General features: G+C 52.6%; 5 protein-coding genes across 5 annotated transcripts; 3 read left to right on the forward strand and 2 right to left on the reverse strand.

Annotated features, from left to right (window-relative positions):
• Positions 1–2,324: 2,324 nt before the first annotated feature.
• On the forward strand, positions 2,325–3,866 carry N7498_002272 (uncharacterized protein; the record flags this gene model as incomplete). The annotated part of the gene is made up of 2 exons (XM_058449334.1): positions 2,325–2,714; positions 2,796–3,866. The coding sequence occupies 2 exons, from the start codon at positions 2,325–2,327 to the stop codon at positions 3,864–3,866; spliced, it is 1,461 nt and encodes a 486-aa protein (XP_058311678.1).
• Positions 3,867–4,465: 599 nt separating this feature from the next.
• N7498_002273 (S-adenosylmethionine-dependent methyltransferase) lies at positions 4,466–5,758 on the reverse strand (the record flags this gene model as incomplete). The annotated part of the gene is made up of 3 exons (XM_058449335.1): positions 4,466–5,226; positions 5,480–5,641; positions 5,698–5,758. 3 exons carry the CDS (start codon positions 5,756–5,758, stop codon positions 4,466–4,468), a joined length of 984 nt encoding a protein of 327 aa, XP_058311679.1.
• Positions 5,759–6,493: 735 nt separating this feature from the next.
• Positions 6,494–8,646, forward strand: faa4 (long-chain fatty acid-CoA ligase FAA1; the record flags this gene model as incomplete). Its single annotated transcript, XM_058449336.1, has 2 exons — positions 6,494–8,500; positions 8,557–8,646. 2 exons carry the CDS (start codon positions 6,494–6,496, stop codon positions 8,644–8,646), a joined length of 2,097 nt encoding a protein of 698 aa, XP_058311680.1.
• Positions 8,647–9,214: 568 nt separating this feature from the next.
• N7498_002275 (uncharacterized protein) lies at positions 9,215–9,497 on the forward strand (the record flags this gene model as incomplete). The annotated part of the gene is made up of 2 exons (XM_058449337.1): positions 9,215–9,228; positions 9,290–9,497. 2 exons carry the CDS (start codon positions 9,215–9,217, stop codon positions 9,495–9,497), a joined length of 222 nt encoding a protein of 73 aa, XP_058311681.1.
• Positions 9,498–13,014: 3,517 nt separating this feature from the next.
• Positions 13,015–15,223, reverse strand: N7498_002276 (uncharacterized protein; the record flags this gene model as incomplete). The annotated part of the gene is made up of 4 exons (XM_058449338.1): positions 13,015–14,419; positions 14,487–14,583; positions 14,649–14,698; positions 15,063–15,223. The coding sequence occupies 4 exons, from the start codon at positions 15,221–15,223 to the stop codon at positions 13,015–13,017; spliced, it is 1,713 nt and encodes a 570-aa protein (XP_058311682.1).
• Positions 15,224–16,861: the final 1,638 nt, after the last annotated feature.

The raw sequence follows: 16,861 nt of genomic DNA on the forward strand, positions 1-16,861 counted from the left end.
GACCGAAACTTGGTAGACTAGTGCAGCTAGTTCAGATAGGCCAATCGCCTCTATAGTCTTCGAATCCTTGCATGGAAATCCACAGCCAGACAGAGCAATTTAATCTAAACCATGCCTAGAGGGTATTCCACTCTTGGTCGCGACATGCTGAAGGGATACAAAGAAATGTCCTATACGTCGGGGTCCAGATCGAGGTCATTGCGTTATCTTCCTGTTCTGATTCTATTATTTACAGGGATGGCCACGAGCGCGACGCACTTCACCGGCCAATCTGAAGTCTAGCCGCCGGTGACAGCGAAGCGGTCGTGCAGGCTTCCCTGCAGCGGCGCGCAGAGCAGCAAATCGTCGTCGTACACACCAGTCGGGCTTCAAAGTGGGTCAATGATGTTTGTTAATTTCGAGGCCCGAGATCCTGGCAGGAGGGTAGTGGATGGATCATGTTTAGCTTGAAAACGGAGTCACCTCAAAATCGTAAGAAAAAAATTCAAACACCCACATCACTTCGGCTTCCATCATTCGTCGATCACTTTCAGACTTGTGAGACCGTCCACCTTAGCGCGCCCCTAGTGCTGCAGCGTATGATTATTCCCTTTCGTCTCCACTTTTTCCTCCGTTAGATTTCCACTTTATTTTTTTTTCCATTTTCCTTACCCTACGCCCTGGCATCTCCAGACTTTTGTACTTTGGCCGGACTGTATACGAGGAAGGTCTCGTACGGGGCACCATTGCTCCATAATCGGGGTCTGAGGTTGGGCGAAAGGGGGAATAGTTGGGGCCGCCGCACACTTTGGGCCATGGCAATTTCCCAACGTCGTAAAGATTCCTCATTTCTCATCTTCATCGCCTATTCGGTCGTTTAGTTCAAAGTTATCCTTGCCTAGCCCTCCCCCTCGATTGCCTAACTGGAGCATCGAATCCAATAAACCGATGTCGCCGGACAATGATCTCAATAATCAAAATACTCGGGAGCAATGTATCGATGACCACGATCGGTAATCGAAATTGTATGGCCATGCCACGTCGCACCGATGTACCCTGTACACGGCCGCGTAACCTCTTCCCGTAGCTCTCTACCACCTGCAGGCTTATCGTAGGCCATACTCCGTACTCCGACTGAACCCCGAGACAGGAAATTATTTTCTCGCAGCTTCGAATCCCATGGAACCAGCCTCCGCCGTGTTACATAATGATCTCCCGCAATGACCGCGCCGCGGCTTGGCGTTCATGACGGTAGATCTAGGCCGTTTCATTGGTGGTTTGAGGCCGGAGCAAGCTTCAAGCTTGCCCATTGCCCACTGGATTTGATTCGGCTGTTCCAGACTGGGTTTCCGAGTTCGCGCCCGCACTAGAGAAGTGACGGATCATCGTGGACCTACGCCTGCTTTCTCCGGAGTCTGTCCAGCGCCCTCCCTGGAGCCCTACCCTCAAGGCCGGGTCATTCATTCGAATCCACGAGAGTCAGACAACCACAGGCAAAGCATATTTGGGTTGTTTGAGACCAGTCGCTTGGTCGGTTGGTCCCTTGGCCCGAGCAAAAAGTAACCCCTGACGAACCACACAAGGAGAATCTTTGGTACCAGGGTATACAGTGTGCGCAGAGTGGGACCTCCGGGTACCTTTTTTCTCATCCCATGGGATAGGGCAGCGAAACCTTACCCACAGAAAATGGTCAAGGTCAAATGACTCGATCCATCCGCCTAGAGTCGAAAGAAGCTAGCGGCACAGATTGTCGTAATACCAATCTCGAGCAGATCTTCAGAACAGGAATTGTGATTGTTGTGATTTGATTACATCGAGTCACTAGCGCGGCGCCAATCCATGGAAGTCTTCGCCCACTGACCACATCCACCAAACTGGTTTTGCTTCATGCTAAACGTACCGGGTGGGCCACAAAGTATGATGATACGGCTGTCACGGCCAGAGGCCCGGTATGACTGGCTCATGATCTAATTGAGATCCTTGTCTTCCCCCCTTAATTACCTAGCTCGACCTAGCTGATCCCCTTACTGCGCCGTTACGGGAAATTTCAAGATAACGGGGGTGCAGCCCAAGGGTCACGCTAGTGGATTTTGTCATTTCTTATTTCGATTTTTTTGGCTATTATTATAATAGATGGGTTCTATGGGGACGTCTGAATGTCAATCCTTTCCTAACCACCCATAGATCGGGAATGGGGCTTTTTCTCGATTCTTGTCTCATTGCCCACCCTCATTTTCGCTTCCCTTTTTTCCCTTCCCTCTATCCTCTGATACTTACCTCTCTTGAGAGCGTCCCTTCATAGCTCTTGAGGTTCGATCTGCCCAGGGTTTGGCCTTGACTTCGTCATGGCTACTGCGCCCCCGGTATCTCACCCGGTCCCCGACAACGCTATGAATGGCCATGGCCTTCACGGTATCCCGCGCTATCATCCCATCGCCATGAATCCTAATCCCCCACCTCATCCATCAATGCCTCCTCCGGAGCAGATGATCCAAAATCACCATTTCCGCCACTTTGCACCGCCGCCGTTGCACGATCCTCACGCGCATCCCGGTCCCCCGTCGGTGCCGCAACCGCCGAGTCCGAGTTCATTGGAACAGATTGAAGTTCGCCTACGGCAGCTGGAGCATGAGGAGATGAACCGGATGGCTACCCGCCACCACATTCTTGCAATGCGTAAGCGTGAGGATGAAGAGTTCCGCAGATTGACAGAAAGTGCCGAAGCCGAAGAAGAGGTAGATATCCTTTTTTTTTTTTTTTTTTTTCTTCTTACAATAGAACCCCTATAGGAATCGTCAATTTCTGACATGCAACAGGACCTGCGACGGCAACGCAAGAGGATTAAGAGAGAATCGATGGGCTTGGGCCATAATTCTAATGTCGACTCGCCGCCATCGCGGCCCACCCCACCGCGCCGTCTGTCAGAGACCAGCGCGGCGACAACGCTCGCTTTCTTTAAACAACAGAGCCCACCAGAGCCTCGTCAAACTCCTCTTCCTGTATCGCAACCTCCACCTCCACCTCCACCTTCTATGCCCCCGCTGGCTCATCTGCACCCTCAGCCTCATCAACCCCATCAACCTCATCAACCGCATCATCCTCCTCCGCCTCCGCCATCTCAGCACCCTATTGTTCCTCATGACCCTTCTGCTGGCCTTGGTTCGATCCGTCGGAAGCAAAAGTACACCATCAAGAATGTTGAGGCCTGGGGCGAGCGCCACGGCCGTCCTGCCGCGCATGATCCATCCGGCCGAGCTTTATGGAAGCGGCCATCTGATGGAAGCCTAGTCTACCTCACATGCCCAATCCAAGGCTGCGGGAAATCGGACTTTGTCACCCTCCACGGTTTCATGTGCCACTTGACCAAGAAACACAAGGACCGCACATTAGGCAGCCAGTCACGAGCTCTTGAAATTTGCGGTATCGTTTACGACCCGAATGCTCCACTCCCACCAGTTAGAGCCAGCAACCGCGCATCCACAGAGGAGAGCCCGGCAGCAATAGACCATGACGGCGAACATCCAAATGAAGAGCTCGATTCCGAAGACGAAGAGATGGAAATGGAAGAAGCCCGGGAAGATTCATATCGCGTTAAAACCGAAGTTACGGAACGCTCGATTCCAGACGCAGAAGACACACCTCTAGCCCGTGATGCCTCTACGCCTCCCAAGCCCGTCCTCAATGGATCGATCAAGCAGTCCATCTCATCGATAATCGACCGCACCCCGGAAACCGAGCGCGAAGCCCTTGCGTCCCTGCCGCCTTCAGAAAGTATCTCGCAAGGACCAACGCCACACCCCGAGCAGACCGTCCCTGCCAAGCGGAAATACGAGTTCTCACCAGAGAAAGAGAACGCCGAGCCGAAGGAGGGATCCATGGCCGAATAGGTCCCATCATCTATCATCCGACTTGCCTGCATCTCGACATGACAACCACGGCTCCCGGTATGAAAAACAAAAGTCCGACCTGAACATGTTTTACCTCCCATGTTTTCTTCTCTCAATACCCTAATTTATTTGTAATTTGGGCGGCTTGTTGTTTTGTCATGGCCTGGTTGTTGCTTGAGGTCTTGTTAATTTGGCGGATATCGCTATTGTCTATACTTAAATTTGCATCAAGCATGTTCATACTCATCCACCAGGTTGGTGGTCCGTGATTAATACACAAAGATGGTTATTCCCCTGGTCATACCGGGGTCCTTTGATCTGGAATTTGAGTTGAGGGCGTAAGCGAGAGTACGTGCCTTGCTGTCATTTTTATGACCTGTAGATCTATTTAGGCTTTCTGTGGAGTTGTTGTGCGCATATTTTAGGCGGATATCAAGCTTTATGTCTGCAAGGGATCGGACTGGACGCTTCATAATCCTAGCTCCTTTCAATAGTTAAACCCAATGGATCACTATTCGGCAATAGTAGCTCTCTTTGTAGTCATGTGTCTATTGTCTATTTGTAACCGGGTATTGCTCGAACAAGCATCTATCTGGGCCTTAACTCTTCTCCCTCGCCAAGAGCAAATGTACCAAGTACCCCGTACCACTCTTCAATCCATCTCCGAGAACCTCGTCACTTAATCTCCAAACCCGGAATTCTCGTAGCGTCTCCCGCAGCCAGGTCTCGAAGACATCCGGCGCGCGCTGTTGCTGCGCAATAATGCAGACCGTCGGCCGGCCAACGTGAGGCTCTGATTCATCGGAGGGCTCATATGCAGGGCGCAGGCGACAAATCTCCGAACAGGTGCGCACAAACGGGGCGACGAGAGCTTCGTTATAGATACAATCACAAGATAGTAGAAGATCGAAGCCTAGATCTTCCTCTTTATCATCGTCGTTTCTATGAGGCGCATCACGGCCACCACCAGCCTCAGACTCGATACAACTCTTCAGCAAGCCAGGTTGATCGGTTTCCCAGTCCAATGTAGTAAATGTGACATTGGCAACCGTCGGGTTTCCGCCGGGCTGCAGCTTTTTAGTTGCAGACTTGCCTTTGCTCTTAGTGCCTTTTTGTTTGCATGAGGGCGCATTCACGGCCGCATTGGCGTCAAGGTTAGCGCGAAAGAGACGCCGTACATACTCCTGGTCCGTGCCGATGTAGTGCTGTACGGTGGGGGCCAGGGCCAAGGCGACTAGGGCCGAGATGCCGCAGCCGAGCTCCGCAACCACGGAGTCCGAGGAGAGGAAGGAGTGTATCCAGAGAGGGTTGGAGGGGGAGGAGATCCATTCCGCGAAGAGGGGAGTGATTTTCCAGAGAACTTGGGAGAGTCACGAGGTTAGTCGAGGCCAACTGATGATTTTTGCTGTTAACAGAAGTATAATGAAGCCAAGTATGTAGAAAGGCCGCGGATATCATTCCGGACACGGGATGTTTCAAATGAATGGGTCCAGACCGAAGCCGAGGCTGAACATGTCCCCGGGACCCTTCGGAGGATTAAGACAAACTGCGGGGACTGTCCGTGCATGGGCCTGGAGTACAGGCTGGAGGAGGTGCAGATCATAGGAACTTACCGGCACCCGTGGTACCTCCTGCACGAGAGGATGAGAGCAACGTTGGAGACTGGTGGATCGAGTACTCGTTGCCACGGATCGTCACGTCGAGGGAGGTGGCGCGTGAGTCGATGAACCCCAGGTTGCCAGTTGGGATCTCTTGACTAAAGAGGAGGAAGGCTTCTGGAGACACTTTTTGAGCGGGCTATCATAACTCGATTGAGAAAGGCATAGCATACCCTCTTCAGGATCCGTGACCTCCTCGCCAATGGCGAGAAGCTCGGCGAGGTGGGAGTTCATGATGGGTGTTAAAAGAAAAGGTTTTTTCCCGAGTAACTAACTACGTGATCACGGGACCCGGTCACGGATCACCACGAATTATCGACTTCATGCCTTAAGCCCGTCGCAGTCGAGTCGATATGCCAGTGTAGTACAGTACAGTAGGAACTTCCCCACCCAGGCGTTGGGGCTCCCGCCCAACAGAAAACAAAAAGGGACTGATCTACCCGCGGATAAACACAAACTCTAAGGAGCGCTAGAGACCTCGCACCTCCTCGACGGAGTATGCATTAATGCCCTGATGCACCAATGCCCTGATGCATTGATGCACTGGACCGCGGCTCGTACAAGTGTGAACTGACCAGCTATCGTGAAACTAGAAAAGCAAAAGTCCCGTAAAAGTGGCCCTCGACGCCAGAAACACCGTGCGTCATGCTGCCGCCCAGCCACATCGCGAACGGACTTCCCTGTACCTAAAGAACCTAAGGTACTCCGTAGCTTCCCTGCCCAGCTTCGCTCTCCTCTTTCTTCTTTCTTCCCACGCCCTCCCTTCTCTCTTCTCCAAGCTGTAGTTCCCTTACTGCTTTGGTATCGGGTAAGTTTTGATGCTCTATCTCCTTGTTTCCTCCGTTGCCGCCCCCAGGATCCGAACTCCACTAACGTCACACTTAGCGGACTTTTCCAAGCCAGGGATCCCGCTGCTAGTCGAGCTACCTTAACCTCCCCTTTTTCATTCCTCCCAGCGCTACTGCCAAGATGTCGAAGCGCGACCTCCATATCCAGCCGCGCATGACCAAGAGGGGCCCCTTCTCGGTCGAGGCGCCCGGCTACGAGCCCGTTGAGGGAGAGACCATCCCCCGGCGGCACCCGTCCGCGAAGGACGGTCTGATCCTGCGCCCTTCTGAAGATGTCGCGACCACCTATGACAACTTTCGCCGTTCCGCTCGCCTGTACGGAAACAACAGGGCTGTCGGCACCCGCAAGCTGATCAAGACCCACACGGAGAACAAGAAGGTCAAGAAGATGGTAGATGGCGTTGAGCAGGAGGTGGATAAACAGTGGACCTACTTTGAGAAGAGCGGGTACACCTACAAGACCTTCCTCGAGTACGAGCAGCTCTGCTTGCAGCTCGGCAGCGGCCTGCGCAAGCTCGGCCTCGAGAAGGACAGCAGGGTTCACCTCTACGGCGCGACGAGTGCAAACTGGCTGGCTATGTCACACGGCGCTGCATCTCAATCCGTCACTATCGTCACTGCCTATGATACCCTGGGTGAGGACGGCTTGAAGCACTCCCTTAAGCAGACCTCTAGCACTGCCATCTTCCTCGACCCCGGTCTGATCAAGTCTCTGACCAACGTCCTGAGTGAGGTGCCCTCTATCAAGTTCGTTATCTACAACACCGATGACGAGGTGACGCAGGCAGACCTGGAGAAGCTCAAGACCGACTTCCCCAACGTCTCGGCGCTCAGCCTCGAGGATCTGCGCAAGAGCGGCGAGGAGAACCCCGTGGACCCCGTGCCGCCCAAGCCCGAAGACCTTTGCTGCATCATGTACACCTCTGGCTCGACCGGCCCGCCCAAGGGTGTCTCTTTGACCCAGGCCAACGTGATTGCCGCTACCGCCGGTGTCAACGAGATTGTCGGCCCGTACATCGGCCCCAAGGACTCGCTGCTCACATACTTGCCCCAAGCGCATATCTTGGAGTTCATGTTCGAGAATCTGTGCCTGTTCTGGGGTGGCTGCATGGGCTACGGTAACCCGCGTACTCTGTCGGATGCCTCTATGCGTAACTGCAAGGGTGACATTCGCGAGCTCCAGCCCACTATCCTGGTTGGTGTTCCGGCCGTCTGGGAGTCGGTGAAGAAGGGTGTCTTGAACAACCTAAACAAGAATAGCATCATCATCAAGAGCATGTTCTGGGGTGCTATGGCTGCTAAGAACTTCCTGCTCAACAACGGCTTCCCTGGTGCGGGCGTCGGTGCTTCAATCCTCGACGCTGTCGTCTTCAAGAAGCTCAAGGAGGCCACCGGCGGCCATCTCCGCATTATGATGAATGGCGGTGGTCCCATCTCCAAGGACACTCAGCGTTTCCTGTCGATGGCCATTGCTCCCATGATCAGTGGTTACGGTTTGACCGAGACCTCCGCCATGGGTGCTCTCAACGACCCCATGGCGTGGAACCCCAACGCCCTGGGTGAGATTCCCGCGTCGGTGGAGATCAAGCTCGTCGACTTCCCCGATGCCGGATACCTCACCAAGAACACCCCTCCTCAGGGTGAGATCTTCATTCGCGGTGGCAGTGTCACCTCGGGTTACTTTGACAACGAGGAGGAGACCAAGAGCGCGTTGACCGAGGACGGGTGGTTCATGACTGGCGATATTGGCGAGTTCGACTCGAACGGCCACCTGCGCATCATCGACCGCAAGAAGAACCTGGTCAAGACTTTGAACGGCGAATACATTGCTCTTGAGAAGCTCGAGTCTGTCTACCGCTCGTGCCCCGTGGTTGGCAACATTTGTGTCTACGCTGCCGAGGACCAGGACAAGCCCATCGCCATTATTGTGCCCGTGGAAGTGGCCCTGAAGAAGATCGCTAGCGAGAATGGCATCGAGGGTGACACCCTTGAGACTCTCGTGCACAATGAGAAGCTCCAGCGCCTGGTTTTGCAGCAGCTCCAGAGCTCCGGCCGCGCCGGTGGCCTACGTGGCATCGAGATTATCAACGGCGTTGTTCTGTCTGACGAGGAGTGGACTCCGCAAAACGTAAGTGGCTACCAAATATAAAGAATGAGAGGCTTCACAGCTAACACTATCTCCAGGGTTACATGACCGCGGCCCAGAAGCTCCAGCGCAAGAAGATCGTCAACACATACAGGGCCGAGATTGACAAGGCCTACAGGAAGAAATAAAAAAAGTGACGATGCGCGACCGATCTTTGTTCGAGTATTCTGTTTGTTGTTTTCTTTTCTATTTCTCCGCTCCGTTACCCTCTACCGCGATTGCTTTTGCCGATGTGATCTCCCCAAGCCTTGCAATATATGACTTTGACTTTTCCTGTGGATGGCCCTTAGCCACGATGTAGAACGAGATAGTGATGAATGCGGACATGACATTGCGACGGATTTGCTTTTAGCATAGCTGATACTCCTAGGCCAATACTTCTATATCTCCAGGACTTCTGCACCTCGTAGAAGCGTAGAACTTGAAGTGAAAGTACATCTCCACCCAGTATACTTCCGCCACGGTTACACCACTACCCAGCACTCACACCAGATCGACCTGCACGCGTTGTACAAGAACCTGGCAGGTACCTTATCAACGCCTTACACTGTCGGCAAGGTACTTCTGTAGTAGTCGAGGTTCGCGAGAGCCTCGGGCCCAAACCTGAAATGGCTAGCCTCATGACACGTGACCGCTAACATCCAAAGCTCAACGTCTGTTTTCCATCAAAGCTAACACAACCCTCGAACCAGCAAAATGTCTCTGTGGAGGTATGTCGGATGAATAGCACCGGATCCATTGTCTAGTCTCAGAACTGACATTTCACTCCAGCACCTACCGATCCCTCACCCCCAAAACCCGAGCCCTGTTCGGCGTCGGCGTCATGGCCTGGGCCTCCATTGGGCTGTGGACCACGCCGCAAGTCGAGGACGCGCTGGGCATGACCTCTACGAAGGAGGAACAGGAGGCGCTGGATAAGCAGCTTGCGGTGCGGATTTCGCGGGTTGGAGGAGACGAGAAGGACGGCGGAGTGAATTAATTCGAACCGTCGAAATCCTCGACGGAATACTGTCTGAACGTTTCAGTCATTGCGAGAAACCATGTGCGAACAATTGAGCACAGGATGGACCTGCTGGGCTATGAAAAGCCCCCCGAACACTCAACGATAGACCCAACCCAGACATGCTCAACCCCGGGACCACAATTGCACCCACATCCGAAGCCCACAATACCCTCGAGATGTCCCTTCGGATCGGGGTTTAGAAGCAGACCTGCTCGTCACGATTTACCTCAACATAACAACGAGGTCAAGGCCCCAAGCTGCCTCAGCGGAGTCACGCGGAAACGCAAACCAAGCCGGACCAGATTCCTCGCTGTTGTCCGTGAGCCCGAGTGTTCATGCTGAAGCTGGATAGCACCCTGGAAAATGGCATGATCCTCAGGGCGACACAATGTCGCTGCTAGGGCCGGCCTGCGCGCCGGGAAAAGTCCTGGCGGCTGAAGCAGGTGACTTCTCCGGTCCAGATCGTGACTCTTGTTAGGCCGGGCGGCGATGGACCAATCGTGGACTAGTTTATTCTCCGGCTTGGATGTCGGAAGGGATTTTGCGAGGGTCGGTTTTGGTTGAATGGGCATGGTTATGTTGGTGTTTGGGGTGACCCGGGTTGGGCCTCGGATCCTGTTTCTCTGTGGGTTGGGTCTCTTGCATGGCTCTCCCTGGTCGATTGTATTGGCGGTGTTCCATACTGTGATGGGCAGTTAATGGCTGTTTACGTCTGGAATGCAACTAGATAACCAAGGTTGACTTGAATCCATTGCTCGGGATAATGCCTATACCGGGCTACAACATAACTTTGGAATTAACATCTGATCATGTGTATCTATATCCCTGGCCTTTCTCTAAGTTTTCCCTAGGGCGAGACAGAGGCCCCGCTCTATAACGCCCTCCAGGGCAAGCACCTTGTAAACAGTAATTCCGAGGCCATACCAAGCCTAGAACACTCGTTCCAATCTCAGGCCCCATCCCCAACCCCAACCCCAGCTCATCAGCCCATCCTTGAACACACCTCACGTGCCCCAAGGCAGGATCTCTACCGCACGGTGAGACAGAAGCCGTTGACGTGGACCAACGGAGAAACCATGCCCTCCACGCTGGCTGGCTGTTGGCATCGCCCAGTATCCCAATAAACCAGGGGCCGTGCATCGGACAGTTTCGAATCCTGATCTGCAGCGCCCGAGCCCGGCTTGTCCAAACATGGCCAAACATTAGGGCTGCCTTGCGCTGATATGTGTGGTATGTTTTGGCATTTGGGTATCCGTAGGATTAGGGTAGGTGAAGATTTGCTGATCGAGCGGGAAGACGTTGGAGTATGGGATTGTGAATGCTGTACTCTGGGGAAAGTAGCTGCCTGCGATGGGGACGTAATTAGCCCCGGGATTGTCTCATTGGGCTGGAGATACACGCGAGACGGGATCCCCGTCTCGCATGGTTGTCTGGAAAGGTTACGCAGAAGTTAGACTCGTTGCACCGACAACCCGGGGTCTAATCCAAGTCTGCCCGCGGGCAGGTAATGTGCATGTGCGTCGAGCCAGGATCAATAAGGTATTTCAGTAAAGTTTAATTCTGACAGTCAACGAGTATCTGAACATATTGTCTCCTGACAATGCCATAGAATGAGGAATAAATACCTTTTAGAAGGCAGCATTGTCTGGATCTCGGAATATCTAGGCATCTCCCATCTGCTGTGCAACCTATTCAGAGTCAGGACTCGATTCCGTCTACAGATAGAGCGAAGTCAGGCGATATGTCGGGATTTGGAAATTTCTATCTATGTTTCAAAGAAACTAGTTAGCAGAAGTAGTAGCAGAAACATACATGTTCTGACATCATCATGCATGCATATAGAGAGTTACGTGTTGAACCCATGGATTGCCCTTTCGGCCGATAGCCCCTGTACGACGTGCAGATAGTTAGGAGCAACCGGCACTGGACGATTCCGACGCAACATGGGATATCGGGTGATCCTGTGAATTACACTCGACCAGAAATAACGATGCTGGAAATACCCAATACCACTGTAGGATGCATCGCCAAAGGTCTAGTCCCGGGCCGGGTGAGGTTCCTACTAACTCGCAGCACGCGACTAGGATCCCGGTCCTTAATCGGGACACGTACAGACAGTAATGAATGGCTTGCTGAGACGCATGAGAGAATGATCATGTTATTGCACGGGAGCCAATACATCAAGGATGGAAGGTAGGTAGCGTGACAAGTGTAAGCCCCCCCCTGTGGGAGGCTTATACTTCCAGTGACACCCCGAATAGGAAACTCTATCCTTTGGGAATCTAGGTTGATTTACACCCTGGATAAGAACGCCCATAGGCAGTGCTTTGACAGGCCAAAGTACCCTGCATCTTGTAGCCGCATGTGAGCTGAATACAGTAAAACAGTAAATTACACGCGCACGCACCGGCGTTCGGCCACCGGGATCAGCGACCTGCATATTCCGTACGTCGGCACTTGTGAAGAACACCACCCTTGCTTTCTGTACCTGTACATCATCCTGGTTTCAGAGTATTATTAGACGGGAAAAATACTCCTGCTGAAAGAGGCTGCTGCTGTTGATCTGTGATTGGCTCTGATGCTGCATCTTGCCATCTGCCAGACAAGGATCCGTCAATCTCCTTTGATGGCCTGTGCCAAGTATTCCAAAAGCAAATAACCGGCATTAGGTAAGGGAAACCGCAAAACTGACATCCAAACACCTTGCGCCACTGACAGTTCCTTTAATTTTGCCCGCTGCAACCCCCTATTATGTGCTTACTCGGGGGCACAGCCAACGCAGATCCACCGGGCGCACCCCGTTATCCTCTTTTGGTCCGGGTCGTTGGTGCAGGAAGTAAACCAATAGAATTCTGGTAGATGAGGCGTCGCATTTGCCATTCGAACTGAAACTGGGCTGCACTCTGCAAACACCCTGGGCACATCAAATGCTGGACCAGGACTGCAGCAAATAACGGTTCCCGGCGAACACTGCGAATCGGGGAATTACGCCTTTTGCATGGGTTGCGGCTAGTTCTCAGATACCTGGGTAGAGTGGTGTGAAGTGGATTCAGGAGGGGAATAGAAAGCTCGTAATGACATTGAGTGCCATGCTGTATGGTCTCCTTTTTCTGGGGTAAGAGAAACATGGCCAAAGAAGCAGGGGGATTCTTGCCAACTTTGTTTGAGTTTGAGGCCCGGGAGCGTGCGTTCTCTGCAGCTCATATCAACCTATTGGCCCGGTTCTTCCAGAGAACCGAAGAAGAAATTAAAAAGGGAAACAAAAAGGGAGATTTCCAAGAAAAGGCATGAGAAATAAAACCGAATCTCATGGAAAAGAATAATCACATAAAGAAATCCAAAGGGCCATGATTCATTCGTTCCCTGCGCCGTCCGTCCTGCACCAGTCCGTAATCGCATTTCCCAGTCTGCCTTCTGCAGTAAAGTTTCCTTCAAAAGCTAAGTCACATCAAGAATGGAAGAGAAAACAAGATTCAAGAAAGGGATTGAGCACCTAGGTGCACAGGCTATGTGGGTTCTGAATTGGGTCGTAACGGCCGTAGGTCGAGTAAATCGGGTCATATCCGCCCGTGCTTGAGCGATGTTGGTTAGGCATCCCTGTGAATACTGGATCCTGATACTGATCTAGAGTGGAAGCTGTTTTGATTGTATCCATCGGGTCCATGGTGTCGTTCATCATGGAATAATCAAAGCCCGATGACGACGATGACGAGATGAGTGGACTGTCGCTCAAAGGAGAGTGCTCTGCGGTGGGAATCTGGCGGTAGTCCTGTCGCCCGTATGGTAAACTACCCCGATGGCCAGAATCGTACATCAGCAGATGCGAGAGCGCATTCTGGCCAATTCCGTGGGGGAGCCCTCCAGAGCCATCCCCGCTGCTTCCATCGGGACCCATGCTCGCGGTGCTGTCACGACGCCCATCCTTGTAATGACCGGGTGAGCGTCCTCGAACGACCATTTGGTGAGAGTGTTTCCGGGCAATCAGAACCCACTGTGGATCGTTGCCCATGGATCCAGCAACCTCGGCATGAAGCTCAACCACTAGATTGTAGAACTGCTGTTGAGCGCGACGTTTGCCGTTGTTCGCAGTCGCCTTCTGGAACTGAATTCGCTCGAACATATGGGAGGTGGCAGGCTGCGCACAAGGCTGAGGGACTCCCGTAAATGGCGCGCCATAGTCCAAGGGCTGCGAACCAAGTGGGAAGCCGGCATGACCGTGACTGCCAGGTGATCCTCCAAGGGATGGAGGTGGAGAGGGCTGGAGCGGGATTCGGCTTGGCTTCCGCTCTGACTGCTTGTCCCGTTTGGGTGTGTGCTGCACAAGCTCTCGAGTATCCCCATACTGTCCGTTCACAATGGCGGAAATGGACATGGCAAACCCTCGAATGGGCTCGAGGGTCTGATCGGGATGTCGAATGTAAAGTGGGACGGTGGAGGGCCACGGATGAAGACTGAAGCTGCAGGTCACGGCAAAATAGTTTCGTCGGTAGCAGGTCCATTTTCCATCAGATGAAAAGAAGCCTCGTCCAATCTTAGCTTGAACTTCCGGCTTCACAGTTTGCTGAGTGCCTCCAACCTCCGCCACGATCGATTCGAGAATGCTCGTCTCTTCAAAAGGCGGCGCTTCCACTTGAGTCTGGGAACGCTGGGGAGATTCTACCATCGGCTGCTGGAAGACGGGGGTCTGGTTTCGATCCAACATACCTTCCACGACTCGAGGGGTTCCCGAGTATTGATGACCGCGGGAGACATCGTTCACACCTGTCAGTGGCATTCCCATGCCCCGATACAGAGCGTACGTCGATGAGTATGCGTTGCTGCGCCCCATCAAAGCCGGAATAGAGCTCATAGCGTGAGAAGGTGTCTGCATGCCGGTGGACATGCCAGTAGGAGGTTGACTGGAGAAAGAAAAAGCAACACCCATCAGTACTAGGTAGGTATTTAAATCAGAACGCCAATGCTTACAGAGCCGGGACCCTTCGAAACTCTGCCATCCTATCGAATGGATGCTGATGCTGATTCAAGTGCGGGAAGATAGGGCCAGAAGTTGGGGAAAAGGAATCTATTTGAAAATCAACCCCGGTCAACTAGGAATATTGTCAATATCCATCAGAGAAAATCACATACCGGAGCAGGAATCTGGGGGAGTCATGGCGAGGGAATTTGATCCGGGGTAACTATGGAAAAGCAAAGAGTTTAGTGCGTCACATCACCACCAGAATTGTTGAAGCGATCTCCAAGGCAGGCGCACTGAGAAGAACGATCATAGGAACCCGAGGCCAGCGCGGAAACCATGATGTGTAAGAAGGGACCGAGCCGGGCGTTTCGATACGGCAACAGGCCACCAAAACACAGACACGAGTTCAGATAAAAAAAGGGAAACATCGGGATAAACGTATGCAGGTAGCGGATCAGTATGGAAGGTACCGAAACCGGCTGGACTAGAGTCCAAGCTGCCCGGACCCGGAGGAAGCGCAGCGACAAGGGGGGTTTCGAGAGGCCCGGACGGTCCGGATTGAAAGCGAGCAGAAAATAACTTACTGTAAGTCCTGCATCGCAGGCTGTTGTGCATGGTACCGCACGCCGTTGGTGACAGGCATAGAGGCGAGCGCTCCGACTCGCTGGCTCTCGTCGTCGTCGGTCGGGAATCCTGTCACATGGGAGCTGATATAGTCCCCTTCTGTGGTGACGGGGCAGTCCATGGTAAACGATTCGGGTAGAAGAGTAGCTAGACCGTGCAGATTAGCATCTGTTACATGAATGCCACGGAAGCAAAAGCAAGCCAAGATGTCCGCGATCTCATACCAACCGCATGACGGTGAAAAATGCAAAGAATCAGATGGTGACCTACAGGGATTCATCTTGCTCGTACTGATGCCCGGTGCCTCGAGGACCCTTAAGTATGCCCAGTTGAGGTGACACCGGCGAGACGCCCAAGCCGTCGCCTGGCCCTTGATGTCTGAGGGGTGGCGAGGGAATACTGTCTAGAACAGTGGCCGCGTTAGTTACCCGGTCCAGGATCGGCTGTCAACTCATTCTGCTCACGCGTGAATTTAGTAGCCCGCAGTTTGAAGGGGATGTCGACAGGCAGAAAGAGTGTATGGGTGAACGTTGTTAGGGTACAGTTCCCAAAGCACAAGTCAAAATGAGGTAAGAACTGAAACAGTTGGAAAATAAAGAAAGAAGATGGAAATTTAAAGTGCACAGACAAAGCGAGCCAAGCAAGAGAGAAGGAGAACATGCGGGTGAAGATGAGAATGAGAACATGCTTTACAGGCAGCAAAAGTGTCTTATTATCGATTTTGGAGCGGAACGCAGAAATCGCCGTCAGAAACTCGGCCACCGAAAGCGGTGCGTCACCGGTTGATAGACAGCTGGAAGCCTTCCTATTCGAGGCCTGTTCACATCCAGTCATGAGGTCTCCCCTGTTGAGTAAACCGATCAAGATCCTGAACCTCGAACTGGAAGACCAACGGCTTGCGCGGCTGAGATGAGGAACAATGACCGTGAAATACAAGAGAAAACCATGGCTTGTAAGGAAAAGAAACGGGAAAAAGAAAAAAGGAAACTTACTGACGCAATTCGGTGCAACTGCCTTACAAATCGACCAGCGCGAAGGACCTTGAATGGACCAAAAGGTAGATACTTCGGAGGTCTGCAGCCCTAAGCAGGGAGGATTGGCGTAGGTCCCAAGATAAAAAGTGCCGGCACCAAAGCGATGAAATCTTAACCTTCCTCCCGGGACCTGGAGCGGTTTGAATAATTTCTTTTGGTGGGATGTCGGTGGTTTTGTGGCTGGGCTGGAAAGACTGGGGAAATAAGGGCCTTGGCGAGGCATGCAATTGATATTTGTTTCCCGATGATGATACCGGGGGTCTCTGAACCCCGGTAAACTCGTAGAGAGACACCACAAAATAACCTCAGACCATCACGATCCCAGGATAAATTATCGCCACGAGTCCCTGTGAAAAGGGTCTGTCAGGGGCGGCGAAATACCGTTGTATTCGGCAAGGCGACAGTGGGTGGCAGCAGCCATTTTCCATTAGGGGTCCAACCATCATCAGCATCCGCTAAGGATTTCCGTAATTTGGAAAGATCTGGGCTTCTGAATTTGAAATTCTTTTTTTTTTTTCGAAATTCTTTTTTTTTTGTGATCCCTGTTCCGGTAGATGGAGACTGGCCGAATGGAGTATAGAATGGGTATGGGGTGCGAGCCTCCCAAGGAAACAGTAGCATCGAATCATTGACCCAAGCTCCAGACAGTTTGATTGTTCAAGGAGCAGGGCATTGGTCGAAACCTCCATGTTACGTGCCCTGGGACCCGAACCTGCACGGACAGT

This window comes from Penicillium cinerascens (genome assembly GCF_028974065.1).
Source record: "Penicillium cinerascens strain IBT 15544 chromosome Unknown contig_1_segment0_segment0, whole genome shotgun sequence".
Taxonomy (NCBI): Eukaryota; Fungi; Ascomycota; class Eurotiomycetes; order Eurotiales; family Aspergillaceae; genus Penicillium; species Penicillium cinerascens.